At 45.6% G+C, this 17,047-nt stretch overlaps 1 protein-coding gene across 1 annotated transcript in view; it reads right to left on the bottom strand.

The window, feature by feature from the left end:
- The window catches only part of MIER1 (MIER1 transcriptional regulator), a 30,995-nt gene extending 14,364 nt beyond the window's left edge, over window positions 1–16,631 (bottom strand). Inside the window, exons 1-3 of the mRNA XM_085231146.1 lie at window positions 16,501–16,631; window positions 4,968–4,992; window positions 3,547–3,692 (exon numbers count right to left, since the gene is read on the bottom strand). Of these exons, the coding sequence (XP_085087272.1) occupies window positions 3,547–3,692; window positions 4,968–4,992; window positions 16,501–16,509 (180 nt within the window). The 5' untranslated portion in view covers window positions 16,510–16,631. The remainder of the gene's footprint in view (window positions 1–3,546; window positions 3,693–4,967; window positions 4,993–16,500) is intronic.
- Between the last annotated feature and the right edge of the window lie 416 nt (window positions 16,632–17,047).

Genomic DNA, 17,047 nt, shown 5'->3' with positions numbered 1-17,047 from the left:
ACTTTATCTTCAGGGTCAGCTGACATCCAGGCGAAGACAGCAGCGCTCACAGATACACACATCTCCTCATTTAAAATCAAAAAGTGTTTACTGTTGTTGTCCATAAAAGCAAATATACTTGGGAAGAAAATCTACTGAAATATGTAGTCGTTTAAAAATCTTTACATGTAGAATTCTGGCCCGTTCTGAAGAGATACTTCAAAAGATACAGACAGACCTCAAGTTTAGTGGCTCCCAAACTGTTATCGATTGCCTCCATTTTATTAACACAAATTATTAATTGCCAGGTTCACAGATGAGTTACTTCAGTACTTTCAATATCTCAGGATCCTTCCTTTAGGGGCAGGATATGGCATCCCCAGAGGATTTTCTAAGAGCATTTAAAAATCACCTCTCTCACGAGATCAAATCCCTTGTTCATCATTCAGAGGTGCTCCAAACGCCACTTCTCAGGATGTAATGCAAGCCCTGGCTGATGATCAGATTATTAGTTGTCTGCTGGCCCCACACTTCTGCCACTGAACTCCTCTCCTAAGAGCTTAATTCATCCCCACAGCAGTACCTTTTACAAAAGGCAAGCGTAGTTAGCTCTGTCGTGTGAAAACAGCAGTAATGGGGTTACCTGCACTCCTTGTCTATGCGCTCTGTGTTACTTTAAAGTACTAAGCCTTTCAGCCACTTACTGGCCCAGTCTTCAGTTCAGCTATATACACAGACGTGGAGCATGTGGCACTTGATCTCCTCATTCTCCCTCTTAATTTCTTGTATTTTATGCAGTGAACTCTCAGAAGTGAGGAATTCCTGTTTTACACATGCGGACAACATGACAGGACTGCGACCATAATTAAAACTTTACAGTACAGCTGTCATAGAAATCCAAACTTATGTCCTGCAGTGCATTTTTGAGAGCAAAACTTTCATGAGCTGCTCCTCATCATCCTCTTGTTTGAAAGTACAGATCCAGAACTAGAAAGAACTTGACTATGGGTTGTAGATAGGTGTGAATTATGCTACTGGTGGATTACTCCATGTTAGAGGAAAGTCATGGTGTATTTAGAACCTTTTTCCTAGGTAGAGTCCTGACATAGTCCTTGACAGTTCAAAAAGCTCCGAGTCTCAGCTACTCCCAAAGATGCAACACTTTCGATACCACAGTTGAGTTCTGTGTTGTTTTGGGACACTGCAGAAATAGAGGTAAAAAAAAAAGTAACGTGGATGATCAATGACACAAATTTCTCATGTGGGAGATGTTTAGTAACAAGAAATGGGTTATAAATCATGTATCTGGAGTAGAGGTAGGTGAGGAGGAGTGGTGTAACAGAGAACTGCATCATAAGGAGGAGCACAGAGAAGAGCAAGAGAAACAACTACACTCTTCTAAATGAAGAGCTCAGGGGCGACCATTGAAATGAACACAAAACACACCTGATAAAAACCAAATGTACCTCACACCAAATGAACTGTGCAACACTGCCACATGCCTCATGGACACAAAGTTTACAGAGGTTAGAAATCAAATGGACAAATACATGGAGGGGGAAAAAACAGAGGCATTACAGGGAGACAGCATCTGTTCCCTACGTGCCTGAGCTGTACCCTGCCAGAGGCTGCGAGAGTATCTGGGAGAAACACTGTGTGCCTCCACATATGGGTCTCTCATTTTAAGAGACCAGGATGCTGCTGTACAACACTAAAGAAACCCAGAAGCTCTCCTGAGAAGTGGGATCCAGGGGGAGAAGAGAAAAGTGCCTCTCTGCAGCATGCTGGGGCCTGGCCATGCACTGCTGCCAGGACAGTGCAAGCAGGACTCTGGACAGATCTGCTATGGCTGTTCCTAGGGACAAAGCAGGATTATGGAGCTTCAAACAGTGAGTAGAAAAGATTCTCATCCTCCAAGGAATGTGTAGTTTTTCTGGCACTCAGGAGTTAAACCAGTGAGGTGCTTCTGTGCAACTGGACTGCCATCTCACCTCCGAAAGAGCTGAGCAAGGAAATCTGGCACATTCACAGCCTGGGGAAATCTGAAGTAATACATGTAAGTGTTGGGGAAAGGAAAAGACAGGATAGCACTTGTCTCGCCAGTAGTGTTAAGACTTGGGCTGTCTATCATCCGCGTTTAAGAAAAGGCACGACTGAAGAATGAGAAGAGAAGGACAAGAAAGGAGAGAGAAGCAAGCTCTGATGCGCGGCCTGCCATCCCACAAGCAGAAATCCTGCTGGAGTGAAAGCATCTGAAAGGCAGTAAAAGCCCTACTTTCAACACCCCCACAATCGGCTGATGTTCCTGTGCCGGCCTGGGATGGCGTCCTCCAGAGAAGAGCAGCACAGGAGCTCAGTTACAACACCAGTTGCTGTCCTGTCACAGACATGTGCAGAAACCAAAAGCCTGCAGTGCCCGCAGCCAGGACATGAGGGAATGCTCTGAGTGCTGACGTACACTAACAAACAAAGCAGTGTGATGTGGTGGTAGGATTACACAGCCAGATGTCTCCTCACAAGTTATGAGGTAAAACACACATTTTTAACTTAAAAATACAGTACTCATGGAGCTCCATTTCTCACTTAATCTAAATATTTAATTTGCGTGCAATTTATTTATCTTTATGTTTACCATTTAATATCAAACGTGGAATCACCAGCAAGAAATCATCATTTACATCCAAAATGCAGAATAAACGTACTCTATTAATTTAATGCCATAGTGGTAAGATCACTTATGCTAAACAGGATTTGTACATCAAACAGGCATTTAAAAAACCATTCATGATCTATTCCAGCAGCCTTTTCAGCCAGGGAGGTCACAGACAGTATCTACATTACTTTGCATTGATAATGAACCCGGATTGTAGTTTAGGAACATGATTCCTGGCTAGGAAGTAATTTAAAGCAGTACGTGACAGCATAACCTCAAAATGCCAAATAAATCTCACAGGCAATTATTTCTTAAGACACATATTTTACAATGAGTTTATCACTATATCAGTATGTGGGAGTTCCACGCCGAGCCCTGCTGACAACTTTTTGCACTGAGCAAATCACTTTATCTACATCTCTGTTTTCTCCACCTTAAAAAAGGAAGGTACTCCTATCTCCCCACTGCAGGGTTATATGAATGAATGTTTGTATAGAATGGCAAAAGGAATGTAAAACTACCACATCTTTTAAAATCAAAACCTACATGCACTAGTCAAGTGCAAATGTTCTAGCAAACAGTACGACTGGAAGACACAAGTTTAGGCGGAGCGCACTTTGCCTCCGGTTAGCTCTAAAAGGCAAATCACATCCCAGCACATTTATGCAAGAAGAAACTAAACAAGCCCAGCGTTACGCATTATTCAGTATTTATGTAGCAGTCCCCTCCTCCCAACTTTTGGGAACTGCATCTTTAGCTCAGCCCCTTTTCCCCATCTATGTTATTTGCCTGTTAGTGTTTTAGGGGCGGTTTGGTTTGTTTTAATCCCAAATATTAGGGAAAAAAAACCTGCACGTGTTTTGCTTAAGACTGTGGGCTGTAATTATGTTTTATGACTACTTAATGCTACCTACCCTGTTAAGATCCTCTATTTCAGAATTGAAGTTTCTTTCTCCTTCCATCATTTCCTCCTCTTCTAATGTCCGTTCATCATCAAAGTCATGCACCAGCATATCAGCTGATGGATCAAATTCATGGTCATCAGATGTTGCTGAACCTCCTGATGGAAAACATTTTAAAGAGTTTTTTTAGTTAGAGTTTAGGTTTTTTTAATATATTTTTATTTTGGTGATTCTTGAATACTCAAATTAGACTGAGAAATCAAAATATCTCCAAAATCCCTGACCCGTTTATCTAGGGAAAGCCAGCAGCACTGCTGAGAGGGCAGCAGAAGCCTTCCTTTGGGTGCTCGTGGAAGGAAGGCTGGGGAGAGCACTGAGCAGCCACCTCCTGCCCTGCGACAGCACTGCGCATCGGGGCCCTACTTAAACATCTGTAAAACGTTCTGGGTTTAAAGATTTATTTCCTACATAATCATCAATCTGTTTGCACCAGGAGTTCTACTGGGAGTAGTCACACTCCAAATATAAACTCGGGACAGTTGTTTCCTTGATACCTTGCAAGCTTTCCTGTTTACAGCTACAAAGACAATCTGATGACTCTTCCAAAATGTAAACCTCAAATAAGCTTCACAATTGTATGGATTCTATTTCTGATGCCAAACTCTTAGCTATTTTTCCCTATGTGTTTTTCTTGCCAGTTCTATGCAGAACAATGTGGTTACGTTTTGTGACAGTGAAAAATGAATGAATGACGGGTTTGGCAGAGGCAGCATTAGGTGTAACTCAGCAATACCCGAGTTCTCATTCTAGGCCTGCTCACATTTTATCATCGTCTCCATGAACTTATATCTCATTTTGCAAAGCTCAAAGATGGCACCACACCACTATGGGCACAAGAGGGGGGCTAGGGCTAGCTCTGCTTTGTACTTGGAGGTGTGCAAGGGATCGATGGTTTCTTCAAAAGAAGTAAGAGCTCCAGAGACAACAGCAGTCCAGCTAAAGTCATTACTGGAAAGCTTTTCCACCAGAAGGATGCCCAAATCCTCTGAAATAAACATCACTAACTAGAGCAGTATCAAGCTATAAAAAAAATAGATTCATAGTTTATGTTTCAGCTGATTACCAAACACCAGGAACTCCGGGACACCAAAATATCAGGAAATAACCAGTTTTAAAAGCAGAAGGCATGAAACTCCTCATTCTTAACAAGCCCAGAGGGAAAAAAAATACTGCTTTCCTTGCTGCTTTTGTGTATAAGACCACACAGCCGTGGTGTTATCTCATGAGTGTGAGCACACAGTCCCTTCGACTCCATGCATGCTCTGAACTCATCAGACCACAGCCTTAGGTTACAACTTGAAAAGACCCTGAGGGAGAATTTTTGAAGTATACCCTCTTCCCCCAAAAGTTTAGGAAATGTCAGAAATTCTTACCTGGACTTGAAGACTCAACAGAAGGCTAAAAAGAAAAAAAAAACAAAAAAACACAGGAAATTATTTTTTCTATGTTGAATACGTCCAAACTTAAGTTACAAGGTGAGATTTGAGCAGCTCCACCCCAATCTATCCCTCTGTACTAAACTCCCTTTTCCACAGCCCAGCTCTATATTCAACAGATCACAGTGACAGTGGAAACACGAGTTATAACAACTTATTCTTCACATTTGAAAAGGTAAACAATAAATCATTATTTGTGTTTGAAACTGCTTGTTAGCTAACACAAGAATCTCCTTTACATTTCAATTAAATGCACACTTTGAAAAGGTAAGCAGAAGCCACACTGAGAATTCCTCATAGTACAAACAGAAAAAAGCAATTTAATCTCTAACACAACCATGAAGAAAAAAAAGCAGCAAATACTCTGCAAGCCTGACTTTCTTCCCAAGTGTGACTGTAACAAACCGATGCAAATCAATGACTACAAAATAAGCACGAGTTCTGAAACACAGAAAAACACTCACTGTCACAATAACCTTCGTGTACAGCCATCCTTAGGCTCCCATGTCTGGTAACCCTACATTTATCACACATCTCTGTCACAAAATCCTGCTGTCCCTTGCTTATAGCTTTGCCAATCCTTACCCTCCTGGGCTCAGATTTGCATGTCTGACATGCAACCCTTGTTTGGTTTGAAAATGCAAGCAAATGGTTCAGGAACACAGCGATTGGAGTGGTTTTGCAAAGCCAGAAAGACTGACTTCTGACTCCAGCAAGCCACAGTACCTCCTTCCCCACTGCCTTCTGGAAACTGAGATTCTGCTTGGGATCAAGGATGTTATTATCTTACATAATGCACAATGCTGCCTTCAGGGAAAACTGCCTGCATTTGGCCGAGAAATCATTTGGAAAACTTTGATTTGTGCATTCATGATAGGTACTTGTACACATACATAATTCTGTACTGGACTGCAGTCCTGCTAGAAGTGCAACAAGATTACCTTAGAAAAACACCCAGTGCAAGGCATTACTAGCACAGGCTGAGCTGCCACTGGGTACCAAAATCAGCCCACAGCGACCAGCTCCTCCCTGCTATGTGCTGTTTGTCTGATGAAGCTGCACACCTGGAGGATGGCAGTACAACCACCCCAAAACCAACCGCCTGGTCCCCAAGCTGCCCTGAGACGAGGGCAGAAAAGCAGAAGTGGCCTGGAAACATAAGGAAAAAAGCCCATCTCGTGACTTATGATGAAACATTATTCCAGAAATGCCTCTGCCCTCATAGAGCAGAGAGCTGGATTTAGCCTCCTAGAAAGCCCTTAAAAAATCTACTTGAAGGGATAAACTATGTTACTTAGTAAATGATAAATTCTGCAAATGGCATCTAAAAACTGTTCTTTCTGCTCAGCTATTAGAATGAGTCATTCTTAGAAGGCTCTTACACAAGCTAGCACTCCTGAAGATAAAATAAAACCTCTGTCCAACATTCAAGCCGTATTTATTAATGGCCAGTATCTTTTTTACCTGGTACTAGCCTATGGCTAAGGAGAAATAATGCTCTGCACTCCTCCCCAGCTGGCTGCTGATGGGCTCTCAGCTGGGAGAGGGTGTGGGCACTTGTAGGGGGGTAGCAGCAGAGCAGGGCTCCCAAGGGAAGTATAGCACTCACTGTGAGTTTGGGATGGCAGAAGTTCAAGCAAACAGACCGCAGTATGGCTGAAGCACTGCCCTGAAGGGCAATAGCCCCAGTCCCAGCAGCACTGCTAGGCTTTTGCCATCAAGAACTTGCCACCACCCTAAAGGACCTGCATGAATTCCCTATGTGTGCAGGTGTGTATGTATTTACACAACCTACATTTTATATACCTATCTGTATGTACACGTAAGAAGCTGGAGCTTGTTTCAATCACAAGGGAGAGCTCGGGGGAATCCAATCCATGTGCACAGACACCTGAGAGGAGGACGTGCAGAAGACGAAGCCAACCCTTTCCCAGCAGCATCCGACAGCAGGACAAGAGTCAATGGGCACAAACTGAAATACAGTAAAAAAATCTTTTCCCCATCTTTTAAACATGATGACACATGGGCACACATTGCCCAAGAGGCTGTGCAGCCTGCATCCCAGAGATGCCCATACCCTCACCAAGTACAGCCCTGGGCATCCAGCTCTTGCAGACCCTGCTTTGCCTCACCTGCCTCCAGCAGCCTCTGCCTGCCTCCACAATCCCGCAGCTACAAAATGCTCCAATATGTATTGCAATGGGGCTTACCATAATGAAATCCTTTTGCGATGAGAGTGGACGTGAAACCATAGCAAGACAAAAAAGCATCTAATAAAGTCAAGCCAGCTTTAAGAAACAAAGTTCCATTTTCTGAAATAGCGTGGCGATAGCTCAGGAAAGCCACCAGCCTTCCCAGCAGGCTGAAATACCTCCAATGCAATCACCTCCTGCACAGCTTCCAAAATACTGCCATGCCTCTGGAGCTCACAACAACCCCATGCCTTTTCAACAACTCCAAAGCTTATATCCAGTGCAACCCTAGTCTGAAAATATGAACACCAAAATAGAAAATCTGCAAAAGTCTAACAAACTCCAGAACATCACATTCACCTCAGACTACCTTGCAGGGTGGACACATCCCTGGGAAGGTTCTAGTTCATTTTTGCTACAAACTTCATGAGCACATTTTAGGAGAACAGCCTCTGGGTCTCTATTTCCTTTCTGCTAAGCTCTGCCTACCAGATCTACTCAGTCCGTCCCAGTTTGTGGATTATCATCTCTGCATTTCATACATTCTGCTGTGAGTGATGCACTGTCTATCATTTCCTGCCTTCTATTTCTAGAAAGATGCAGTTTCATGTTACATCTCTTTTATATTTGTGGCCAGCTGCTGCCAAAAGTAGTAGTCTGACCTCTTCCCACCTCTCCATGTGCTTCTGCCACTTGTGTCATCAGGTCCAGCAATCGGAAAGCTGCAGCATGTGCTGCTTCAGCAAACCAATCTCAGAGAAAAATAGCACTACTTTTCCAACCTATTTGTGAGCCAAACTCTCATGTGGATCTCTGCAATTGTGGACACCCCGCAGAGCTCGAAGCAAGGCTCCAGGAGAAGGGTGGGTGGTGGGAGACCAGGAGTGTCCCTTTCCATCCGTTAACACTACACCTAAGGTGAAAGAGCATCCTGTGATTTAAGAGCTGTTCCAAGACAACAACTGCAATTCTTGACTGCACAGCCCTCATTTCCTTGCCTCCAAGCAATCGTGACTGTGGCCAGGGCACAACAGATGGCTTTGAGGGCATTTGCTTATGAAAATTTCCTGGCAGTAGTTAAAGATCATATGGCTGCATTGGTGTCATTGCATCCCAAGTCCTAAGCTATGGTATGTCAATATAACAGCAATTCCTGTGAAAGAAGGATAGTACTGTACGCTTCACTGGCTTTTCCTTTTCTGTTGCAGCAATCCAGAGAAGCACAAAGCACTTTTTTGCCTCAAGGGCATTCACAGAAACAAAGAACTGCTACTTAAAAAAAGATAACAGGCCAGCAGAGAAAAACTACGGGACTCTGAAAATATATGAGTGACACACAATCTATTCCATGCACAGCACCACCAAAAAAGGTAACAGCAAACGTACCGTGGGTTCAAATGAGTGAAAAAATATTCAGGTGAGTCTTGCTGCCTGGTCACAGCATAGCTGAGCACATTTGTTCATGCTCCAGCTGAAGCACCTGAAGGAAACACTAATTCTGAGATACGAAGAAAACGTACCTCACAGTAAAAGAAAAGACATTAAACAAAACATCAGGCTTGAGTGACACTAGAAGAATCTGTCACTGTTTTTATTGCATGTGTATTTTTAGGAACCTCAGGAAATGTGGACTAGGTGCTTTCAGAGGGTGAACAACACTTGCAGCAACAACTGAGCCAAAAAAAATTAAAATAAAATCACATCAAATACATTCATCAGTGTATGGCTATAATAAATGGAAGTGCAGTTGGCCAGTCTCTTTCAGACATCTTTGGACTGGTAAGCAATGAACCCAAGAGAGGTACCACAGATAAAACATACCTTGTGGGTCTACAGCTTGTTACTCTGACAACAAAAACTCACCGGGCTTTGGGATGTCTGTGTTGCTATGATTTGCGATAGAAGTTAAGTGGCAGAAATAAAACTGAACTGACATCACAGATTTATTTAGTGCAGAAAGGTATTTGCATTTTTGGTTTTGCACAGCTTATTTTTAAACCCACTACTTCAGAAGTTGCAGCACTGGTTTGATTCCACTTCTGCATGTTGGCAGAGATCTTCGTGCCTTATTCCAAGGCTTCATAGCTGCTTGGACTGGAACGTGATGCTCCAAAAGCAAAAGCTGTTGAAGTAATGCACTGAGTCTTTCTCCTACAGCCTACAAAGGAGCACCTGAAGAGAACTGAAAGGACTCTACACAATTTCACTTCTACCTACAATTCTGCTGTTGTAATTAACACCTTCCATGCTGCTTAATATAATTGATTTATAATGAAACATCTTAAAACTCAGTATCCATCCCCTTCCAGACAATGGCAAATATATGTTCTGTTCAAATTTACTCAGTTCTGTTTAAGAGCTCTCTAAACGTTACCTAAAATATTTAAAAGCTAAAATTAAATTCACACTGATGGGAATAAACATGACAAATTATCAAGCAGATGCCCAAGTCTTTTCAACCATATGACAGGGAAATACTGAAGTTAATTTCTGGGTTACACTGGGTTGCTTTAACTACATCCAAGGACTGGAAACTTCAGTATCAACTGGGAACTAAACCTTGAAACATAGCAGTGTTCCCTGTTACATAACACAAGAAATGAAGCATGAGCAGCTGGTGGAAAGTACACATAATTACTCAGTAGACATATATGTGCCTTCAATATCATTTCAACATCACTAAAGCTACATTTCCCTAAGAAGACTAATTAAAAATAGATAATCTGAAATGAGCAATAGGCGCTCCATTCTTAACACAACCAGAATTTATTCTCCAAACACAGGTAAACAGTTACACGAATAATATTTAAAGACTGCACAGAAAACTGAAGTTCTCAATACTCATGGCTTAAACAGCAACTTGGTGGTACATCTTGCTGTTCAAATTACCTCTCTACATCAGCTACAAAGCCTGTGAGACCCGTGTAGAAGCTGTGAGGTTTTACCAGCTGACACAGCAGCCATGTGAAGAGCTCTCAGGAAGCTAAGCCAAGCGACGGCCTGGAGAAAATGATAGGTTAAAATGGCAAAGGACAACCCTTTCTCAAGGGTAGTGCTCCTTTGCAGAAACAATCAGCTCAGTGGAAGACTTACAGTTCCATCCTGTCCCTCCCTGTGCATCAAAAGAACCTGTGCACGTGCAAACAGTTGGCCTTCATTTCACCTTAGGAATAAAACTACGTACTGAACAGAAGGAAAAACACCCGACCTGTTGCCCCTCATTTAATGGTTTTACATGTGAATATTTCTACAGCCAAAACCATAACGATATCCAAGCCCTTCTGCACATGAAATGGAAGTCTTTATACACACGAGGGATTTGTTTTTGTTTTTAATTTGGCTGCTAAACGACAAAGTTGTTGCATTGCCAGAACATAAGATGAATTGCAATGTTTCAGTTCAGACTGCACACGGGTACCCCTGCACCTGGAACCACCTTACAAAGGTCCCCTGACCTGGATGCTGCCTTCCAAGTCTTGGCTCCATTTAGAGGCAATAAAGATGACCTTTTCTTCAAGACCAGCCAAGCACTGCGTATGATTTGTTTCTGTCTATTGGTACTTCATTTAAAAAAAAAAACATCAAAAAGCTCACAGTTTTTCTGGAGAAACAGAATAATATAAACACGAGTGATATTTCTTAAGCAGAAAGATAATTCAGCTGTGCTGCTTACAAAAGCGAGAGCTGTTACTTAAAAAAATATATAAATTTTTAAAGCAGTGATTGAAGAGAAACACCGAAGGCTGAAAGGTGTCAGCTGACGATGCTCCCTGAGGTGACAGAGCTTCCTCCAGCCTGTTATCTGCTTCAGCCTTCTGTCAAATGTTATCATACCACAGCAGAAGCAAAGCAAAGATAGAACCAGAGTGAATCTGTACTAACAGGCGAGTTCCAGAGCTGTGCCACTGTGCTTCCCTTCCTGCCACAGCTGCCTGCAGCAAGAGGAAGCAGCACCTTACAGGCGCACCTTGAGACCGTCAGGGCAGTGCTGATCACCCCAACATCTCCCAGAGCAGCTAACTGCCCTGCCAGCCTGAGCACACACAGATGAGCACAGCACAGACCTCTGTGAGAAGCACGAAGAGCAGATCATAGAATCACAGAACGGCCTGGGTTGCAAAGGCCCACAGTGCTCATCAGTCCCAACCCCCTGCTGTGTGCAGGTCACCAACCAGCAGCCCAGGCTGCCCAGAGCCACATCCAGCCTGGCCTTGAATGCCTGCAGGGATGGGGCATCCACAGCTTCCTTGGGCAACCTGTTCCAGTGCCTCACCACCCTCTAGGTGAAAAACTTCCCCTTAATATCCAACCTAAACCTCTCCTGTCTCAGTTTAAGACCATTTTCCTGTGTTTTCCATAGCTCTAAGCCAAAAGGAGAGAGCAATCTTTAGGGTAGTGAAAGCAGGACCCATCTGATGGCCCACGACTGTGCTGCTGCTGGATCAGCTGCTGAGCTTGCACACAAATGCTGTGTGCTTGTAGTGGGGTGGGTGCTGTAAGGCTGCAGCAGGAGAACAGCAGGCAGAAAGAGCTACAGCCAGAGGGAACAACAGGGCAGCACGCTCACTGCAACTCCAGCAGATCTTCCCTCCTCAAGGAGCATTACAAAGCACGAGCACAGCTGCTCAGAACACCGTCCCTGTCTTATCTAAAGCACACATTTTCTGTTGGTCCTAACAACTTATTACTCACATCCATTACGAAGTACAGCAGCAGCCTCGACTTGCTGCAAAACCCTGAAATTTCTCACGAAGAGAAACTGGAAGCCCACGGAGCCATCACATCCTGCAGTAGCATTTCAGAGAAACCAGACACCACCACAGGCCAAGCTCCACAAGAAAACAATTTTGTGCACAATTTGTGACATGAATGGATTAACATTAAAATATTAATCCAGACTGGGGCTGCTGGCCCGGAAAAAGCACAAAACGAAACCAAACTTTTCAACAGTTCTACCTAAAATCCCTACATTGCATTTGAAAGAACTCAAGCAGGAAACCCACAAGCAGCCGCATTCTATCATACATGCACAAAAATCCACAGAATTCTTCCATTATGACAGGCAAAAAAGCAACACTTTTCCTATTCTAGAAATGAAGAACACTAAATGCTATTGTTTTCTCTTCAATAGCTTGTAAGAAAAGCAGAGGGAATACAAGCAGTGAGTGTAACCAACTGCTTGGAGATGGCAGGCTTACCGGGGATGCCAGGATGGAACCCTGAGATCTGCACTGGTTCAGATAACTCTGTGAGATACCCTGCCAAAACTGCTCCAAAGCAAGACACACAAACAGCATCAGTTTAATCTGCACATCTAATGAGAGTGAACAGAAGTCCTGCTCACCAGGATGGATTGATGCGAATCACCAATTTTCATCAGCAGGAAATCTCATTTTAAGCTGTTCTGACCTTATTTTGTATGTAAGCATCGCTCAAAAGCTCTGTCCCAACTGCCAGAACACCTCAACTTGGAATGGCATCAGCAGTCACGCTAACTTTACTGCTGCTTCCTCCAGGAGAGGCTATACTCACTTACCCGTAATATTTTAAAGCAATAGCACAGCATAATAAAAATAGAAAGCTTAAGGACGTGAAAAAGTGTTATTAGAAATGGTTATTAGAACACATATTTCTTAAGCACTATTTCTGCACTTGTTTCAAGATGCATAGGAAAACTAGAGTTCCGATTCACAAAGAAGTTTAAAACTCTTCAACTTAAAGAACAGCAGCAACCAGGAGAAAAATCTTGCCAGATATCAGAGATTTGAAGAGGGGTTATTAAACCATTTCCACACAACATTAATAAATTGATTTCCTGGCTAAAAGCAACCAAACTTCCAGAAATGCAAACACCAAAGTACATTCAAAGAAGTCACTGGGACTCAGTTCAACTGTCCACTGATTCTGGAATAGAGCTCATCCTGCTCCTCTCCCATACAGCTCCTGCTTCTTCCCATCGATGGCTGAGACCATTGGAAGCCCATTCAAGCTGTTAACCCCCCAGAAACAGCAAAGATTAAGCTCTTTATTCCAGCAAGCAGAATCATCTCACCGCAAGGCAAGGAACACCCCGAGCTGGTGCACAGGATGCCAACAGGACTGCATTTTCTAGCACAAGTGAGCATCCAGAACTGCTCAAGACAAGCACACAGCCCAATGACAAGCTGAACCAACCTCATGGCTTGTCATCTTTGGAAGGAGGAAGACACAACTCCCTTGCTGATGCCCACGTCTGGCTTTGCTGTCCCAGCTCCAGCAGCCCCTAGATCTGTGCATTAGCTGATGCCACCGGCTGCCCTGCAGGAAGCATTTCTTTCCTCCTCAGCTACAAGCTGAGCCAGCCCACAGCACAGATCAGGGAGCACCCACCTATGCAGAAGCAGCAGGAGAGCAGAGCCATCCCTTTCTGGCAGCTGCTTGACCGCCCAGCTGCTGTCCATCCTCTCCCACCCACATGCAGAACCCAAACAAAGCTGTGCCAGTCTGGCTCGGGGATTTGCACCCCCAACTTGCCCAGCCCATCTCTAATCAAACACGAGCATCCCTTTTCCTGTGCAGGCCTGGTACCTCCCTTACTCTCCAGTGATTTAGGGGGAAAAAAAAAACAAAACCAAAACCAAAACAACGCCTCAAACCAAAAAAGCCCTCTGCATTTGTGCCCAATTGTGCCTGTAGCAACCTGACTGGTGCAAGCTATTTCAGAGCAAAACAACAATAAACCAGGAGCTCAGCACTTCTGGAAATCATAGCAGGTATTTAGCTTTGTAACTTGCCAGCAGATAGCCTGACCCCATCTCCTCGAGTTTTTGTAATCAGAAGATCTCATCTTCACATTTTATTCAAACATTATAATGGATAAACAAACGACAACAAAGAAGCATTCTCTCAACTACTAATCACGCTTTTAAGTCAAAATCTTCTCCTCTCAATAGACGTTAAAATTTTTATAGTAGGGGAAAAAAATACTTAGCATTCACTCCACCACAAAGACTAAATAAGCTGCTTAAAGCACAATTCTGTAATATACACAAAGCCTGAGCTGATCTTAAGTTAGAGATGCTTTCTTTCTGACTACGCCTTGAACAATCTTCTAATATTTGGGAGCATTAGCACTCAAACCCAGCACATGAGCACGCTTTGAAGTGGAACAAAACCCTAAAACAGGTTATTAATCCCAAATCTAAACCCAGTATAATATACATTCAAACTATTGTTTCCTCTCTGTTCTGTCCTGCATTCAAATCAATACATCTCTACAAAAGTGAAACGGGATTTTTTGTTAATTTAGTTTCACTTTGTGGACTCACTGACTCACCAAGCAGGCTCAGAGCTCCTGTCTGAAGAACTTCCCTGTCAATTTCCAGAAGCTCCATCCTTATTACTGTTATCGTGCAGCTCCTCCAGGCACAGCTATGCTGAGGAGACTCCATCCCACCCCCTACAGAAGTCACGAGCTGCACTGGGAGCCATCATATTCAGTACGCTGCTCCTAGCTTAAATCACAGAGAGTTTTTTATTCCTAATTTTGATTGGTTTCCATATCTAGAAGGCAGAGCAGGCATAAAGCTGTTTGCACAAACAGCTTCAGTGGATGCAAGCAAATGTCAGCCAAGCCCGTGTTGCTGCTGCTGCCTCTGAGTTTGTCCCACAGGTGGATCAAGGCTTCCAGAGCCTCTTTGTGCTGCTCCTGCCCCGTACCCAGAGATAAAGCAGCCCTGATGCAACAAAGAACTCATCAGAGCTTTTCTTCAAAATACTGAAGGGGGGAAAAAATATATCCTCTTCCTTTCTTAGTAAAATATCAAAGCCAACAAGTAACAAAAGCCTTTCCCTTTGGAACAACATCCATAAAGTGAAAAAAAAAACAATGCCTGGGTGCCCTCCATACCCCATGGCTTTATTGCTCTCTGCAGCACACATCCCCTACAACTCTCAGCCCCGTTCCTGCTGCAACGTCAATACAAGTACGTGACTGTACCAAATAGGAAGTAGCGCAGCTCTGACTGTGGCTCCCAGCAACATGGCGAGCCTCGGCTCTCCCAGAACGGAGCTCTGGGGGTATTTCACAATAACACTGAGCTACATTAACAAAACTTATCAGCAGCTGGCGAAACTCGAGACCAAACCCCTGAACTGTGCGTTGCCCCAGTCCCTGCCTCCGGCTTCAAGGAGACACCAGTTAGCAGCCACATTGTCTCAGGGCTCAGACCTGGGATTCTCTGCCTCTCAAGATGCAGAAGGAAAACAACTGTATTAACTTGTAAAGACAGCTTACATTGTTACATTCAGTAACAATGGCAGGAGGTAATGCTACATTATAGCTGAAAAAATAGCTCCAAATAAGAATTCACATATATTCAGAAATTTCAAAGGAACAGGGAAGATTCATCGCATACAGGATATTTTAAACACAGATTCCTCTCCCCTGCAAACGTAGCCGGAAGAAATGTCCATCCTGGGAAGAATCTGTTTATAGCATACCTTGCAAATAAGCATTTCTAATTTGTTTGTTAACACTATTTAAGCAGCAAATTGATTCCTTGATTCTAAATTACCTTAAAATTGGGATCTTAAGATAATCCGAAGGAAACTTGACAGAACATCAACTCAGCTATCCTAACTCGCCTGCTGGGACACCAAAGGGCTGCTCTTCCCAATCCCTCCGCGATGGACATCGTGCACATCAGTCAGCCCACACGGACCCGCGATGGGCTCAGGAAGCTTTCTGCCATTCCCTGCGCTTCCCCCACAGCCCTCCTTCCTCCTCCAGAGAAAAATCCCCCCCCCCTCCAAAGGGGCAGCAGCCCCCCCCTTTGTCCCGATGGCCCGAAACGAACGATAATTAACAAAAACAAACGCCAATTCCATCCTTCGGCAACGGAGCTGCACGCGATGCCCGGGAGAAAAGATTTGCCGTGCGCTGGGACAGGCGGGGACCCCTCGCAGCGCTGCTCTGCCCCCCCTCCTACCTTCCCCCTCCTACCTTCCCCCTCCCCACCCGGTCCGGCCCGGCTCCGACCCCCCCGGCACACCCTAACGCGGGCGGTGACCGCCTCGCGGGGCGGCCCCGGAGCGGGAGGCGCCGCTCGCTCCCAGCTCCCCCCTCCCCGCCGCCGAGGCGAGCCGGGCCGCGCGGGGTTCGGCTGCAGACGCCGGGCTCGGTGCGTCGCGGCCTGCTCCCGGCCCCACAAGTAACTTGCGGGACGCTCCGCCCGGTCGCGGCCCCGCGCAACAAGTTCCCGGGCCCGGCCCCCGCCCCTCCGCCGCCGAGCTCTCACCTCCGCCATGTTCGCTGCGCGGGAGGGAGGGCGGGGGCCGGGCCGGGGAGGGGTCACATCGCCGCCGCGGCGGAGGAGGAAACGGCGGCGGAGGGTCGCGGGCTGCGCGGCGGCGGGGAGCGGCGGGAGGGCGGGGCGAGGGCGGGGCCGGGCGGCGCGCCGCGCTGCGTCACCGCGCACGGGCGGCGGAGGGAGGGGCCGGGCGAGGCGGGGCAGTCGCACGCGCGCGCGCTCGGCTCGACCGTCAATCACGGCGCCGGCCCCGCCCCTCTCCTCCAGGCCCCGCCCCCTCGGCCCGTCCCGTCAGCGCCGCGCCTTCGCGGCGGCGGAGCGGTGCGGAAAGGCGCCGGGTCCTGTCGGTCGGCGGAACCGCTCGGTGCCGCCCACGGGGCCCAAACGGTCCTGGTGTCGCTCCGCACCGAGCAAATCGCGCTCCCGCCGGCGTTACTCACGTTGGGGCGCGGAAGGCGTCGTCCCACCGCGGTCCTGGGGAGCAGCGCCGTGCGCGACGCTGCGGCGGTCCTACGGAAAGGGAAACAAAACACAA

This window comes from Meleagris gallopavo, chromosome 10 (assembly GCF_905368555.1).
Source record: "Meleagris gallopavo chromosome 10, MGAL_WU_HG_1.1, whole genome shotgun sequence".
Lineage (NCBI taxonomy): Eukaryota > Metazoa > Chordata > Aves > Galliformes > Phasianidae > Meleagris > Meleagris gallopavo.
This window is presented reverse-complemented; position numbering and strand designations above follow the sequence as displayed.